Source organism: Ochotona princeps, chromosome 9, assembly GCF_030435755.1.
Source record: "Ochotona princeps isolate mOchPri1 chromosome 9, mOchPri1.hap1, whole genome shotgun sequence".
Taxonomy (NCBI): domain Eukaryota; kingdom Metazoa; phylum Chordata; class Mammalia; order Lagomorpha; family Ochotonidae; genus Ochotona; species Ochotona princeps.
This window is the reverse complement of record NC_080840.1, coordinates 37,366,245-37,380,153: the sequence shown is the minus strand read 5'-3', so window position 1 is coordinate 37,380,153 and position 13,909 is coordinate 37,366,245. Positions and strand designations below refer to the sequence as shown.

Genomic DNA, 13,909 nt, shown 5'->3' with positions numbered 1-13,909 from the left:
AGTCCTGGTGCAATCCCAATTCTGCCTCAGGAGTCAGTCGGTAATGACTCAGGTTGGCTCCCTGAGGCTGATAAGTGAGTTCGAGCCTGCGAGTTTTAGCTGTTATGGGCTGCTTCAGGCATTTGTGGGGCTGAGAATTCTCTGTTTTCTTTTGTTGTTATTTTTTTAACCTCTTTCAAGTAAAGTAATTAAATTTTTTCAGAAAATAATTACATGAATTTACTGACAGAGAGAGATATTCGTGATCACAGCAAAAGTTAGCGCAGCGGTCTGGTTGTACACTTAGAACTTAAGTGTTGGAAAATTAGTCTCCACAGTCATTTGTTAATGTTGTTTGGAGATGGGGCTTTTGGGAGGTGTTTCGGATTATATGAATGGACCCCTCAATGGTAATTAAGAGCCCATGCTAAGAGGAAGAGACTTGAGTCAACAGGCTGGCTTGTCACAGCAGGTGACACTCTGCCATGTGCCAATGTGGCATGATGTCCTCATCACATGCTGAGTGGATGCTAGCACCACATTTTGGGACTTCTCAGCCTCCAAGTCTCAGGTATTATCCATTTTCAGGTATTTTTTTTTTATTGCAACAGAAAATTAATTGTGTCACATATCACTCTTCCTCTAATTAGGATGCACATTCTGGGGGGAAGACAAGTATTTGCCACAGTACCAATATATACTACTGAGTGTGCAAATGAGGTAACAGGTAGGCTGGGGGCCCCTACACAAATGATCACATCTTCAACATTTTCCTGGCCTTCACTATGGCAATTAGATTTGGTATTAGGAACACCCAATCAGCAAGATGTTCTACATTCTCTCATCAAATATCATCACAGAACGTCCTTCATTTACATTTCTGCACTATTTGTGTTCAACTTGAGAGTTGTTTCTTATAATTATATTTAAAGGTTTCAATTTCCATCAGCAGTGAAAATGTTTATTCAGTAATTAATGAAAGTTTAAGCTTTGTGGTACAGATATGGAGTTCATTACTCTACTTTCATATGTTTTAAAATTCACAGATCAACACTTTTTTTAAAAAAAGAAGTTTCTTACTATAATGTAATTCTGCTTATTTTATAATGTAAATATCCTAGGCAAGGTATTTTATGTCTATGCTCATTTTCACATTGGTTAGGCCAAAGGACTACATCTCACAGGAATTCAATAAGGAATTCAACTTATTATGTAACATTTACAGAGACCTCTAAGGTCATTGGGGCAAGCAGTCATTGTATTGACACATGAATTTGTGACTAAAGAACAAATACAAGTATACATAAGACTACTGATTTTTTTAAAAAAAGACTTATTTTATTTTTATTGGAGAGTCAGATATACAGAGAAAGGAGACAGAGGAAGATCTTCCCTCTACTGATTCACTCCCTGAGTGGCTACAATGGCTGGAGCTGAGCTGAGCCAAAGCTAGGAGCCAGCAGCCTCCTCCAGGTCTTCCACATGGGTGCATGGTCCCAAGGCTTTAGGCCATCCTCAACTGCCTTTCCAGGCCACAAGCAAAGAACTGGATGGGAAGAGGGGCTGCCGGGATTAGAATTGGTGCCCATATGGGATTCTGGCTTATGCAAGACAAGGATTATAGCTGCTATGTTACTGCACTGGGCCCAAGACTACTGATTTCTTGAAAAAAAGAAAATCCCCATGCTGAAAAATAGTTTAAGGATGAAGGCTAGAGCAGCAAAAGAATAGATGGTCTACAAAGAAAAAAAAAACCTACTATGACATGCCAAGTTTCCATTAAAAAAGACAAATTATCCAATCCTTTTCAAACAATTTGGTATTTTTCCCCATTAATTGCATAGTATTTTTAAGTGGCATCTAGTGTGACTTCAATACACATTTTGATAAAGAAGAGGAAGTCTTAATTAAAAAGCAGAAGCTTCAAACCATTAGATACATGTTATAAACCATCTATACCAGCATACTGATAAACCTGTCATTCAAAAATCTATCCATTTCTCCTTCTACAAGTACTATTTCTGCTTTTTAAGAGAATATTGTTTTAACCAAAATTAGAAACTGAGATGTAATTAAAGAATTAGGAGGCTGTCAAATAAGTTTTTCTGAGACACATGAGGGAACAAAAATCAGCTGATTTAATCTCTTCACAAAATTGACAGACTCAGCAGAGGAAATTTTTTTTATGACTATGAACTGTGTCCATTTCATACTTATGTTGAAGCTATAATCCCAGGACTTTGAAAGAAATAATTAGGGTAAAATGAGGCCTCTAGGGTGGGTCTTGAGCCAATCCAACACGTTCTTATGATGAAATACAGACATTCACGGAGACATCAGGGATGCACACATACGAAGAAAGAACAAGTGAGGACATGCTAGCTACTGAGAAGCCTCAGCAGAAACCAGTAATGCCAACCATGCCAACCCTTGATCGTGAACTTCCAACTTTCAGAATCAGAAGTAAATTATTGTTGTCTAAGCTACCACGTCTTTGTTGTTTTGTTAGAATCACCTGAGTTATAAATGTCCTTCGGGACCAGGGAGGAGAGCTTTCTCTGGTCCGAGCCTGGCTCCACCTCTGGACCCCCGCCCTCCCTCGCAGTGACCATCGGGATCGCTTCGAAAACCCCTCACAGCAAACAAACAATCATACAAACTAAAAAAAAAAAAAAAAAAACCTAAAATAAATAGACAAACAACAGAAAGTAGAGCTTGAAATCTGACAGGAAAGAGCTGGCGTGGATTGGCTCATGCCTTGCTGGGTGGGACACAAAGATTAGTCACTCCTCACCATGGTGTTGGGGATTTTCCTGCACACCCCACCCCCCCAAAAAAATGTTCTGCACCTTAAATGTTGACAAATATCTTGTTAGAGTTACAAGCCAGTCTAGATTATCCCAAAATCTGCCAAGATCAACAAAATTATACTTCAACACAACAAATGGCTAAATACTAAAATGAAATAGACACGAGACAGCTGAATGGTACCCTATAGCCTTTTCAAGGTATATAGCAGCCGGTCCGGTCCTGTATATAAACTAAAATTGAGATGTCAATGAGCTAATCATAGGTTGTGGTTAGGACTTGTTTTTTTTTTTTTTTTTAACATACTGGTTACTCAAAACCATGTCAATTCCATAATATTGCAAATTGCTGTTGATGTTATATTGGGACTCTTAATTGACTGTGATGATATTATACCAGCTCTGACTTCAGACCAGAAATGGTCTCCCCAAGAAACTGTTCAACCCATCTGGACAATAATTAGCTGGACTCCATGCTTAGTATATGTTTGCAAGGAAAGAATCTTGATTGAATTTGAACTGTAATGCTGCATCAAGGTGGAGGAATCCACCAGGGGGGAGGGGAGGGGGAGGGGAGGGGTGGGGAAATTCCCAGAGCCTATGAAACTGTCACATAATGCTAACTGTCACAATTAACTGCTTATAATCCTCTGGCCTGGGGATCAACCCAGAAGAAATGTTTAAAAAAAAAATAGAAAATAAGGAATTAAGGAATTGTTGAAAGAATGTGAAGTAAGAGCATAATTGGAAGGGGGTACATTTCAGTGACTCACAACCTTCCTCTTAACTAGAGTCAGACTGATCTGTCCTTCCTGATAATTCCCAAGTAGTTAGGATTAAGTCAGCTCCAAAAGCCTTAGCAACTCCAAAGGAGTCTAAGAACTCAGTTTGACTAGCCGAGTCTTCCGTGCTGTGCCTTTGGGTGTGCTCTGTGCTTCCTTATTAACTCACAGCAGGCTTGTTGAGTAACTTCGCTTCAGATTTAGTTGATTTCTCCCCCCAGAAACATGCATGTAGTCTCAATAGACTGTATTTCCAGCAATCAATAAATGGCCATATGTTTAAAAAAGGGTTGCTAATGTCATGTGCTAATCCTTGTTATCACGGTTTCTCCGTACTGTATTAACTGACCTTAATGAAAATTTTATGTGTCTTGGGGAAAGCGTCTTTTGGTTTACTGTTTCCAATAATTGAGCCATGATTATTTGTGATCGTCTATTTTTAATGGTTAGATCTGACCCAAAGGTTTGGCTAATGTGCTTTTTATTTGTTGTCTCTAACATTTAAAAACCTTCAATTGTGAATATCCCTGAGTAAACTAAATGTCCAGTATTTTCTGCATGTTGTAAACCATGCATATACATACTCAATAATGAAGGTAATAAAGAAATGTGTAATCATAAAAAAAAAATCACCTGAGTTAACCAACACCAAGTGTACAGTCGCTTGCTTGGTGGTAAGGACTGTTGGAATAAGAACTGCACTTCATATCCATGGATCCCCACTGTTCCACCTGCTTTACGGAGACTCTAATTTCCCCTCCCACCCAAGGAATCCTGAATGTTTCTCCTACCGCAGGCCTCCTGACCGGTGCTTCTGCCATGAAAATCCAAGTGTTCCTCCTACTACCCCAGGGACCCCAAGTGTTGTACTGTTTTAGGACCTAATCTGTGCAACAGTGCAATGTGGATATATTTTAGACACGGACATACATAACTACATCACTGTATTCAATTACCATATACTGCCAAGATGTACAGTAACTTTAATCCAACCCATGTTAATGGTTACTTTAAAGCTGCATTTAGATTTTAGATGTTTTGAGTAAACATTGACAGTATCTTTTATACATATCCATATTATTATAAGATAATGTCCCAGAGGAAGTCAAAGATTATATATCAAAGTATAGTCAGGTCAATGCTTGTGAAACACAGACAAGAAAAATACCAACTGTACTTCCACTAACATTTGAGAATTATTAGTATTAAATACAGGCAGGAATGAAGACGACGGGGAAAGAAAACCACAAATGAGTGACGCATAAGCACTCACAGCTCTCACACAAAGGACTTCTGGGAGTATCCAGTGGAAGTCACTTTGGACACCAAGATATGCAGAACCCTCCTTATAAATGAACTAAAAGGATAACTCCTTTGGCAGGCGTGGGGTTGGGGGAGGATAATGAAGGATCTGTAAGTCACTTCCAAGTTTAGGAATCTAAGACTTTCACAGGTGAATGACACTTTAAAAAACTGCCAATAAAATTAGTAATTAGTTCTTATAATAAGGACAAACATTCCCTCAAAAGTAGTATTATTTTATTCTTTTCTTAGTATTTCATGGAAGAAAAAACTAAAGTGGAATCCAGGAATATAATTTCTGATCCAATGATAACCACTTGTGCATCTAGTGTTCAAATTTTATTATGTTTTAATTCAAGCCTTTCATCCTCCCATTCAAGTGACTAGCAAAGAAATATTATGTTAGTATGTATTATCCTATTGTTACATAATGTCTCTCCTTTAAATAATCTTTCTGAGAAGAATAAAAACAATACCTTATAACAACACACTGCGTAGGCAGGAATCTTGATATGGTTGTTTCTCCATCACTTACCCCAACTGCCACCATCTGCTTCCAGATGTACAAACAAGTCATCATCAGAGACAACCCGGTGCTTCTGTTACATAAACCCTATGTCAAGTCCTGGCTTTCCTCCCCTGCATTTCTCTATAATAACGTGACAAAAATGTGGCTGATAAAAATGCCTTCTGAGACAGACTCCCAGTTGCTGGCTGCTGGACCCAGCTATTTGTACTCACCAGGGAGGGAAGATGTGGATGATGTCCTGGGGACGCCCCCTGAGGTATCCTGCAGTCTCCTTGGTGAACAGAACCTTCAAATTGGCTCCAGGCCCGGATGCCACACCTTGGGAGGGGCTGGCAGTTGGTGGCCCTCCTAACTGCTGACACAGAGCAACCTGGATGGTACATTCCTCATGCAGCTCCAGAATTTTCACAATTAATACACTAGATTGCCCACCTGGAAGTTGAAGAAAAGAACAAAAAACAAAAATAAAGTCTAAAATATGCTTCAAGTATGAAAAAGGTGTTATGAAAAGGATTCACAATTGGATAACTCTTCAGTTGAGGAAAACGGCCTACATACTCTGCAAAGTAAAATACAGACACTATCATGCTTACTCTTATGCCTTTCTTTAAAGTACGTTGGCACACAACATTTAACACAGCATTTTAAGCAGCATAAAAAAAGTGGTGCTGTGTATACAGATACCTTATGATCCATCATTTCAGAGCATGTTTTATGCCAGAGTTTGAACACTTTGAACAGCCACAGCAAAGAGAACACAATTATTGCTGACCTTTTTCTCTTCTCATTACCTGTTTTGACCCTGTGCTTTGAAGGCATGCATATTACTGGCTGATTGCAAGGTGTGATGATCAAAAAGCTTGAAAGGTGAGGATTTACATGGGCTGCTGGGTGTTAAATTTAAACAGGTGTTGTCTGACTTGGATTTAACTACTGGCTCTCCTAACTCTGCTGAACTACACAGTATTTCAACAACTTGGTTTTCTCATGTATCAAATGGAGGTCATGCCACATGCCCTAGCAAACATCTATGATAATTAAATCAAAGCATGCACACTCTAACACCTAGAAACTCTAGGTATGTACCCAGAAACCATGGGATGTGCCATACAACAAGTAAGCTGTGATGTCTGCATACATTAGAACAAAATAGTGCTGAAATGAGGGAATCATATCTTTGTGTACCAGGTGAAGGATCTCAACTACGTAAGAAGGAATGAAGAAACCAAAAGGAGGTCCTTTAGGGATCCAGGTGTAATACACATAGGAAACATATACAGGAAAGTCCCAGTAACCACTGTCTTTCAGAAGAAACAGGAATGTGACTCAGGAAGAAAACTCAGGGAGTTTCAAATTAATCGGTCATATTTCTTCTATCATAAAAATATGTGAAATAAAAGAACCCAAAAGATTAAAGTTTTTCAGAGGACACCTGGCACCACAACAGAGGACAGAGGACAGAACAAATCATGTGTTGGCAGTGAAAATCTGGGCACTCGTACTCTAAGGTGGGTTTTGTAAACCAGTGGATTCTGCAGCGATTTCATCGTGCTTGGAAGTGTGAGACTGTTAGCAATTCAGAACTGTTGAATTATTAAAACCACTTTAGGGCCCGGCGGTGTGGCCTAGCGGCTAAAGTCCTCGCCTTGAAAGCCCCGGGATCCCATATGGGCGCCGGTTCTAATCCCGGCAGCTCCACTTCCCATCCAGCTCCCTGCTTGTGGCCTGGGAAAGCAGTTGAGGACCGCCCAAAGCTTTGGGACCCTGCACCCATGTGGGAGACCTGGAAGAGGTTCCTGGTCCCGGCATCGGATTGGCGCGTGCCGGCCCGTTGTGGCTCACTTGGGGGGTGAAACATCGGATGGAAGATCTTCCTCTCTGTCTCTCCTCCTCTCTGTATATCCGGCTTTCCAATAACAATAAAATCTTTAAAAAAAAAAAAAACACACTTTAGCAGGACCTTGGAGCATGCCCCATACTGGGGACTTGGGATGGGTGGGAGGTTGGGAGGGATTTCCCCTTTTATCTCCCCCTTCACCCCAAATACAGGGGGAAAAAAGCAATAATGTGGAAACAATAGTCTTACCCATTTAACTTTTGTCTTTGACCCTTTATGCCCTAATCAAATATGTAAAGATTGCCAAAAATAAAGAAAAAAAAATTAAAGTTTTTAAAATTCTAGATGATAAGTAAACTTATGTTTTTGTTACCCTCTGGGCTTTTTTAAGATGAATGAATAAATGAATAGATGAATGAAATGAGAATAAGAAAAAGTATCTAATATAGTACTCGGCTAACAACATTCTCTCTTGAGTTTCCCTACCAAGTAGGTAATAGCAAATGATAAAAATTAGTATGTAGATGATGCTGAGTTTTCTGGATACATAATTAATCTGGTTTCCATTTACTTCTCCTTCTCAACTTTTTCTTCATTCATTTCTACTCCACCCCAGATTGTCCCTCTCAGCCTTTGTTAGAGTGTGAAAAGGATGCGACCACATATTGAGCTGGATCACACCACCTCCCCAAGAGCACTGCCTTGGAGGGCTACTCCTTAAGCATGTATCCTCCTGATATTACTTCTTAAGGTGAGGAAAGCAGTGATATGGAGGAAGGATAGGAGTAAGCACACTATGAGGGTGTGGAGGAGTGAAGACAAGCCCATCCACTAGGAAGTGAACACCTGCTGCAGCAGGTGTATGTAAAGAAACACAGCTTCTCTTCAGCTGAGGAGCAGGACATGTTAGGATTACATGGAGATAGCTTTGGTACACATGATTTGCCTGGGAAAGTAGCCAGAGTAGTAGGTGGGAAATCAGGAGCTTTATAAGCAAAAGTCCATGCAGTGGTGATGGGACCATTTTTGGACATATTTTTAGAATGGTTAAAACTTGTACTAAGGGCTCATCCTCAACACTTCATCCTCTACCTCACATTGACAGCAGCTGCTGTCCTGCATTCCTGGGTCACCTCTGTTCTCACCCACATGGCACCATATTCAGGTTCAGGGGGTCAGCAGAGCATAGGCACTTGGCTGTGAGTTGCAACATTCGGCATTGCAGGCCCCAGTGACGCTCAGCTGTCTTTCCAACAGCATAGGTTCTCTCTTCAGATAGAAATTATCATCTTGACCTATTAAAAAGTGACAGCTATCTCCAACCCCAAAGTTCCTGACAGATTTTATAAGGCAACCCATTCCAGAGATACATAATAGGATTACAGCAGAAACATTTATGCATCTAAGATGAATCACTCTACAAGAGAAGTTTCTTTTAAGATATTTATCACAAATTCTGACAATATCCCAATAACTATAAATTCTACTGAAGATTTGTAGAATCAAATAATCTGTCAAATAAAAAAGCTATCTTAGGATATTGACTATTGCCCTCGTATTGTATGTTACAGTTCCCCGGTGACTAGACAGGTTGGGGAAGCAGTGATATGTGGGGCCACAGTGGTCCAGCATCAGCTGGATGCAGCATGGTCCTATCCAGGAGCAGGTGCTGTCTTCCTACCAAACACTACAGGCCCAGGGAGAAGCCCACGCCCACTTTCCCAGAGCAGGATGAAACCTTAAAAGTACCCTCCTGTCTGAGGAAGAAAACAGCACAAAACAACATATCCAAATTATGTGTTGCAGACAAGCTCTTCATGGAAGTACAAAAGATATTCATTTTACTAAGCAAATTGTTTTGCAATTAGATGAATGGCACACAAGAGGCCATTTCCGTGCCACAAGGGCAATATTTTCCATAAATGCTGCAAGACCCAGTCAAGATATCACCTCATCCAGGAAGCGTTTCCTGAATTCCAGCCAGAATAAATGACTCCTTCCCTTTGAAATCCTCAAATACCTTATCTATATTTATCTTATAAGGCTGGCCACATTTTTAAGTGAACATAGTATTAGCTCCCCTCCCCCGCTGCCCTCAGTGCTGCAATCCCAGGAGACAGCAGAGGAAGCACATAGCACACTGCCAGGCCCACGTCACATGTGATGACAGCCATTAACATTATCATTAGCCTCTCTATGCATTTTCCAGCTGTTGCTCTTAACTTGGTATATACATACACACACACACACACACACACACACACACACACACACACACACACAGCTCATATGACTTCCCTATAGACAAAGAGCATTGATTGCTAGTAGTCCAGAAGTAAAGTACCTCTCGGGTGAAAAACCAATTAAAAATAGGACGCTGTGACAGAATCTTTTTCTCTTACTTCATTATGTTAAAACCTGGGGCTTATTAAAAATGTACAGAAAACACATTAGGTAGAGAAATGGACTGCAATGAGACCTGTTGCTATAGCAGAGACATGGTCAGGGTTTCAGCAGAACTTGCTCTGAGGAAAAAAATAACTTCTTAAGTACTGAACACCAAAGAGAAAATGCCACAAAGGTCAGAAACCACAAATACTAATTGACAACAACAAAGGAGGAAAATGACTATAAAATAGGAATAGAAAGATGATACAGAAAAAACAAACAACAAGAAATCTAGTAATTTCTCTTTTTAAAGATTTATTTATAAAAAAAGAGAACTATTTATTTATTTGAAAGGCAGTGGTACAGAGAGACAGAGGCAGAGAGATCTTCCATCCATTTGGTTCACTCCCCAAACGGCCATGATAGTTGGGGTTGGGGTTGGGTCAGGGTCAAAGCCAGGGGACAGGAGCTTCATTTAGGTCTCCCACTTGGGTACCAGGGCCTAAGGCTTGGGCTTTCCTCTGCTGCTTTCCCAGACACATTAACAGGAACAGTTAAGACTTGTACTGATGTCTATTTGGGATGCCAGCATCACAGACAGTGGTTTTATCTGCCATGACACAACCCTGGCACCAAGACCTAATAATTTCTTTCTATACCTATATTTAACAGTTTAGCAGCTGAAACAAAGTTCTTAGTTAAAAAGAAATTTAGAAGACAGTATCATTGCCATCAGGGCTGGCATTGTGGCATATGGGAGGCTCACATCCCATGTCTACAAGTTCCTGCATGGTCATTTCCAATCCAGCTCTCTACTAATGTGTCCTGGTAGGTAGCAGATAGCAGTTCAACTGGTTGGGCCCGGGCATTCATGAGAGAGAAACTGATGCTGTTTTCAGGTCCTGGCTTCACCCTGGCCCAGTCCTGGCTGTTGCAGAGTGAACCAATGGATAAAAGAGCTTTCTCTTTCTCTGTCACTATGCACTAAAGTAGATAAAAACAAATAAACACCTTTTTAAAAGGACAGTATGTACCTTAAAAGACAACATTTGCTCAATGAATTCATGAATGGTTTATTAGCTAATTGCTTTAAAAAAGTATTTGGCTTTAGTTTTAAATGACCAAAAGGACATAATAACACTGAGTAAACATATTTGTGACTACTGGATTACAGTATTTACTTGAAATATAAAGGACACCAGGGTCCACTAAAATGTGTACCAACTTAAGGAAGAGCACTGTGACACAGCGGGTCAAGTTGCTACTCAGAAGAATGGCATTCCGCATCAGAGTGCTTGAGTTGGGGCTACTCTGCTTCCAGTCTCTTTTAAGATACCCAGGAAAGTAACAGAAGATGATCCATAGACTTGGGTTCCTGCCATGCATGTGGAATATCCTGGTGGAGTTCCTGCTGCCTGGCTTTCATTCACCAAGCCTGGATTATTGTAAAAATCAGGGGAGTGAAACAAGAGATGAAAGATCTCTTTCTCTTTCCCTTTTCCTGCTATTCTGTCAAATAAATGTTTAAAAAATAATAAATATGTTATCAGCTAAAATTATCCTAAGTGGGTTATGTTGATGAGTTAACACGTGTATTTTATTAGGCTCGTGAATTTTACATGAGACAGAACAAAGTTAAGTTAGTATGTTGGAAGAGATACTGAAATCATCTTCCTAGAGGGCAAAGACATCTGTAAGTGTTTCCAGGAGAAATGTTTTTTATAACATAATTGTTACCATGAACTTTAAGATGTCCACTTAGTTGTCCAAACATTGACCACATAGTAATTTGGATTTTCCTTCTATATTATTACTTTGTTTCTCTTTATCTGCTCAGATGCCTCAACAGACTAGTATGTCTTCAAAATCCACGTCCCACTACTCCCTAAAATAGCTACTTTCTGTCTTCATCAGCCAAAGTCATCAACAAATGCTCATTGTTCCTCTATCCCTCATTCTTTATCCAGCAAACAGTTGAGTGTACAAATACCCACAGCATACATAAGCACAATGGACCAGGGATGCAGACTGGGGAATTTTTAAATCTACACTGGGTACCACTAGCTGTTACTACAATTCTCCTTGTTGCTGTCACTTCAAACATCCATATTACACATTCCACATCTTACTTTATTGTATTTGTTTAAGTGGAAGAGAGGAAAAACAAATGAATGAAAGTGAGAAAGAAACAAAGAAAGAGTTCTGCAATGGCCAGGCTTGAAAACAGGACCAGAACTCTATCTCCATCTCCCATATATTGAGAACTCATTCCCCTGACGTACCATTGCTACTGCTTCCCAGGCTGTGCAGTGGCAAGAAACTGGAGTCTGGAGCAGGAGCCAGTGCTCTACTGTGGGACACAGGCATCTGACCACAAGGAAACCCATGTCACATTTTACAAAATGTAATTTCATGGCTTTTCTTCCCAATAACATGCATCTAGTAGTAGCAAAATGATTTTACTTAGGGTACTTCAGTTAGTTAATTGTGAAACTTTAAACAATATCTTTAACTCTATGTCCTATTCAATTACCTTTTATTAGTCATCATGGAATTATCAACTTTTTGAAATGCACACAAGTTTTCTAAGTTTTCCTCCCTAAGGAACCATATAATTTGAATTCTACTTTTATTGTCAAGGCTAATGTTCAGTATGGCCTATAACCCATATCACATCTCTGTGCTCTGACCATAGTCTGACTCTAAGAGCAAGACAAATTTTTACATTTATAAAAACTAAATTCAATAACTGCTTAGAGTCTCAGGGCTATACTTGAATGAAAACATCCTAGCCTCCAGTCAAATTATTTGGCTGTATAAATTTCACGAAGGGTTAGGTCTTCAAAATTCTGAAAGAACAGGGAGAAGATATTCTTGCAGCCCCAACATCCCATTAGAAGTCTCAGCTTTGTCCCAAGGTTCATTTCACCTTTTAAGAAAAGAGTTCACATGCTCTGCTTGGGTCAAAAATGCCTAGACAATGGAGCAGTGATCGGATCAGAATCAAGCAGGGACAAGACAGGTCCTTACATCGTAGTTTGTGGACTTGGGTGTGTGGATGTGCCTTCCCAGTGTGATGGCAAACCAGTGGGGTAAGTCAAGTCATGAGCCATGTTAACAACAGATTGAAGAGGGCCCGGCGGCGTGGCCTAGTGGCTGAAGTCCTCGCCTTGAAAGCCCCAGGATCCCATATGGGCGCCGGTTCTAATCCCGGCAGCTCCACTTCCCATCCAGCTCCCTGCTTGTGGCCTGGGAAAGCAGTTGAGGACGGCCCAAAGCTTTGGGACCCTGCACCTGTGTGGGAGACCCGGAAGAGGTTCCTGGCTCCCGGCTTTGGATTGGCGCACATCGGCCCGTTGCGGCTCACTTGGGGAGTGAATCATCGGAGGGAAGATCTTCCTCTCTGTCTCTCCTCCTCTCTGTATATCTGGCTGTAATAAAATGAACAAATCTTTAAAAAAAAAAAATAAATAAACAACAGATTGAAGAGGCAAAAGCAGACGTAGTAAGACCAGTTAGGAGACATTTGCAGCTAATTTCCAGAGAGAAGGGCCTGGGAACAGTTAGGAGACCTGAGAAACTGTTACATTCCAGATAGTCCTAGGATAGCCAGTATGACTTCTTTTTTTTTTTTTAAAGATTTATTTTATTTTTATTACAAAGTCAGATATACTGAGAGGAGGAGAGACAGAGAGGATGTGCAGCTGCCGGGATTAGAACCAGCGGCCATATGGGATCAAGGCGAGGACCTTAGCCACTAGGCCACGCTGCCGAGCCCATGACTTCTTGATAGATGAGGAATAGAGATGAAACACAGTAGCCAACAATGACACCAATGTTATTGGCCTGAGCAAGAATAAGAATGGCATTACTATTTAATTAGATAGAAAAAAACTTCAAATATACAGCTTTCTTTTGGCAGGGAGATGACAGTTGTGAGAGAATTACTAACATTAGTGTTACTCTCTTATTTGAAAGATGACCAGAGGTGGGAGAATTATTAACGTTAGTTTTTCCTACTATTAAGATTGAGATGTGTCCTGCTTACTACAATATAGAACCTGGTCCTAACTAACCCCCTTACTCTAGTACATGATTCTTCCAATCTATTTTTCATAAGGCCTACCACAGTGATCATTTAAAATCCACATTCTCTCACAGCCCTCTGTCCTTGAATCCCTAAGTGGCCATCCAGCAGCTAAAATCCAAACCACTTTCCACTGATTAGAAAGTCTTTTGTTACCTGTTACTTCTTTACCCTCACTTTCCAAAGCCCTATTTGTGC

General features: G+C 40.3%; 1 protein-coding gene across 2 annotated transcripts in view; it reads right to left on the bottom strand.

Moving 5' to 3' along the window:
• The window catches only part of SPIDR (scaffold protein involved in DNA repair), a 389,493-nt gene that overhangs the window by 244,611 nt on the left and 130,973 nt on the right, over nt 1-13,909 (bottom strand). For both annotated transcript variants that reach the window (XM_058668602.1, XM_058668603.1), the window contains exon 8: nt 5,612-5,831. In XM_058668602.1, the coding sequence (XP_058524585.1) occupies nt 5,612-5,831 (220 nt within the window). The remainder of the gene's footprint in view (nt 1-5,611; nt 5,832-13,909) is intronic.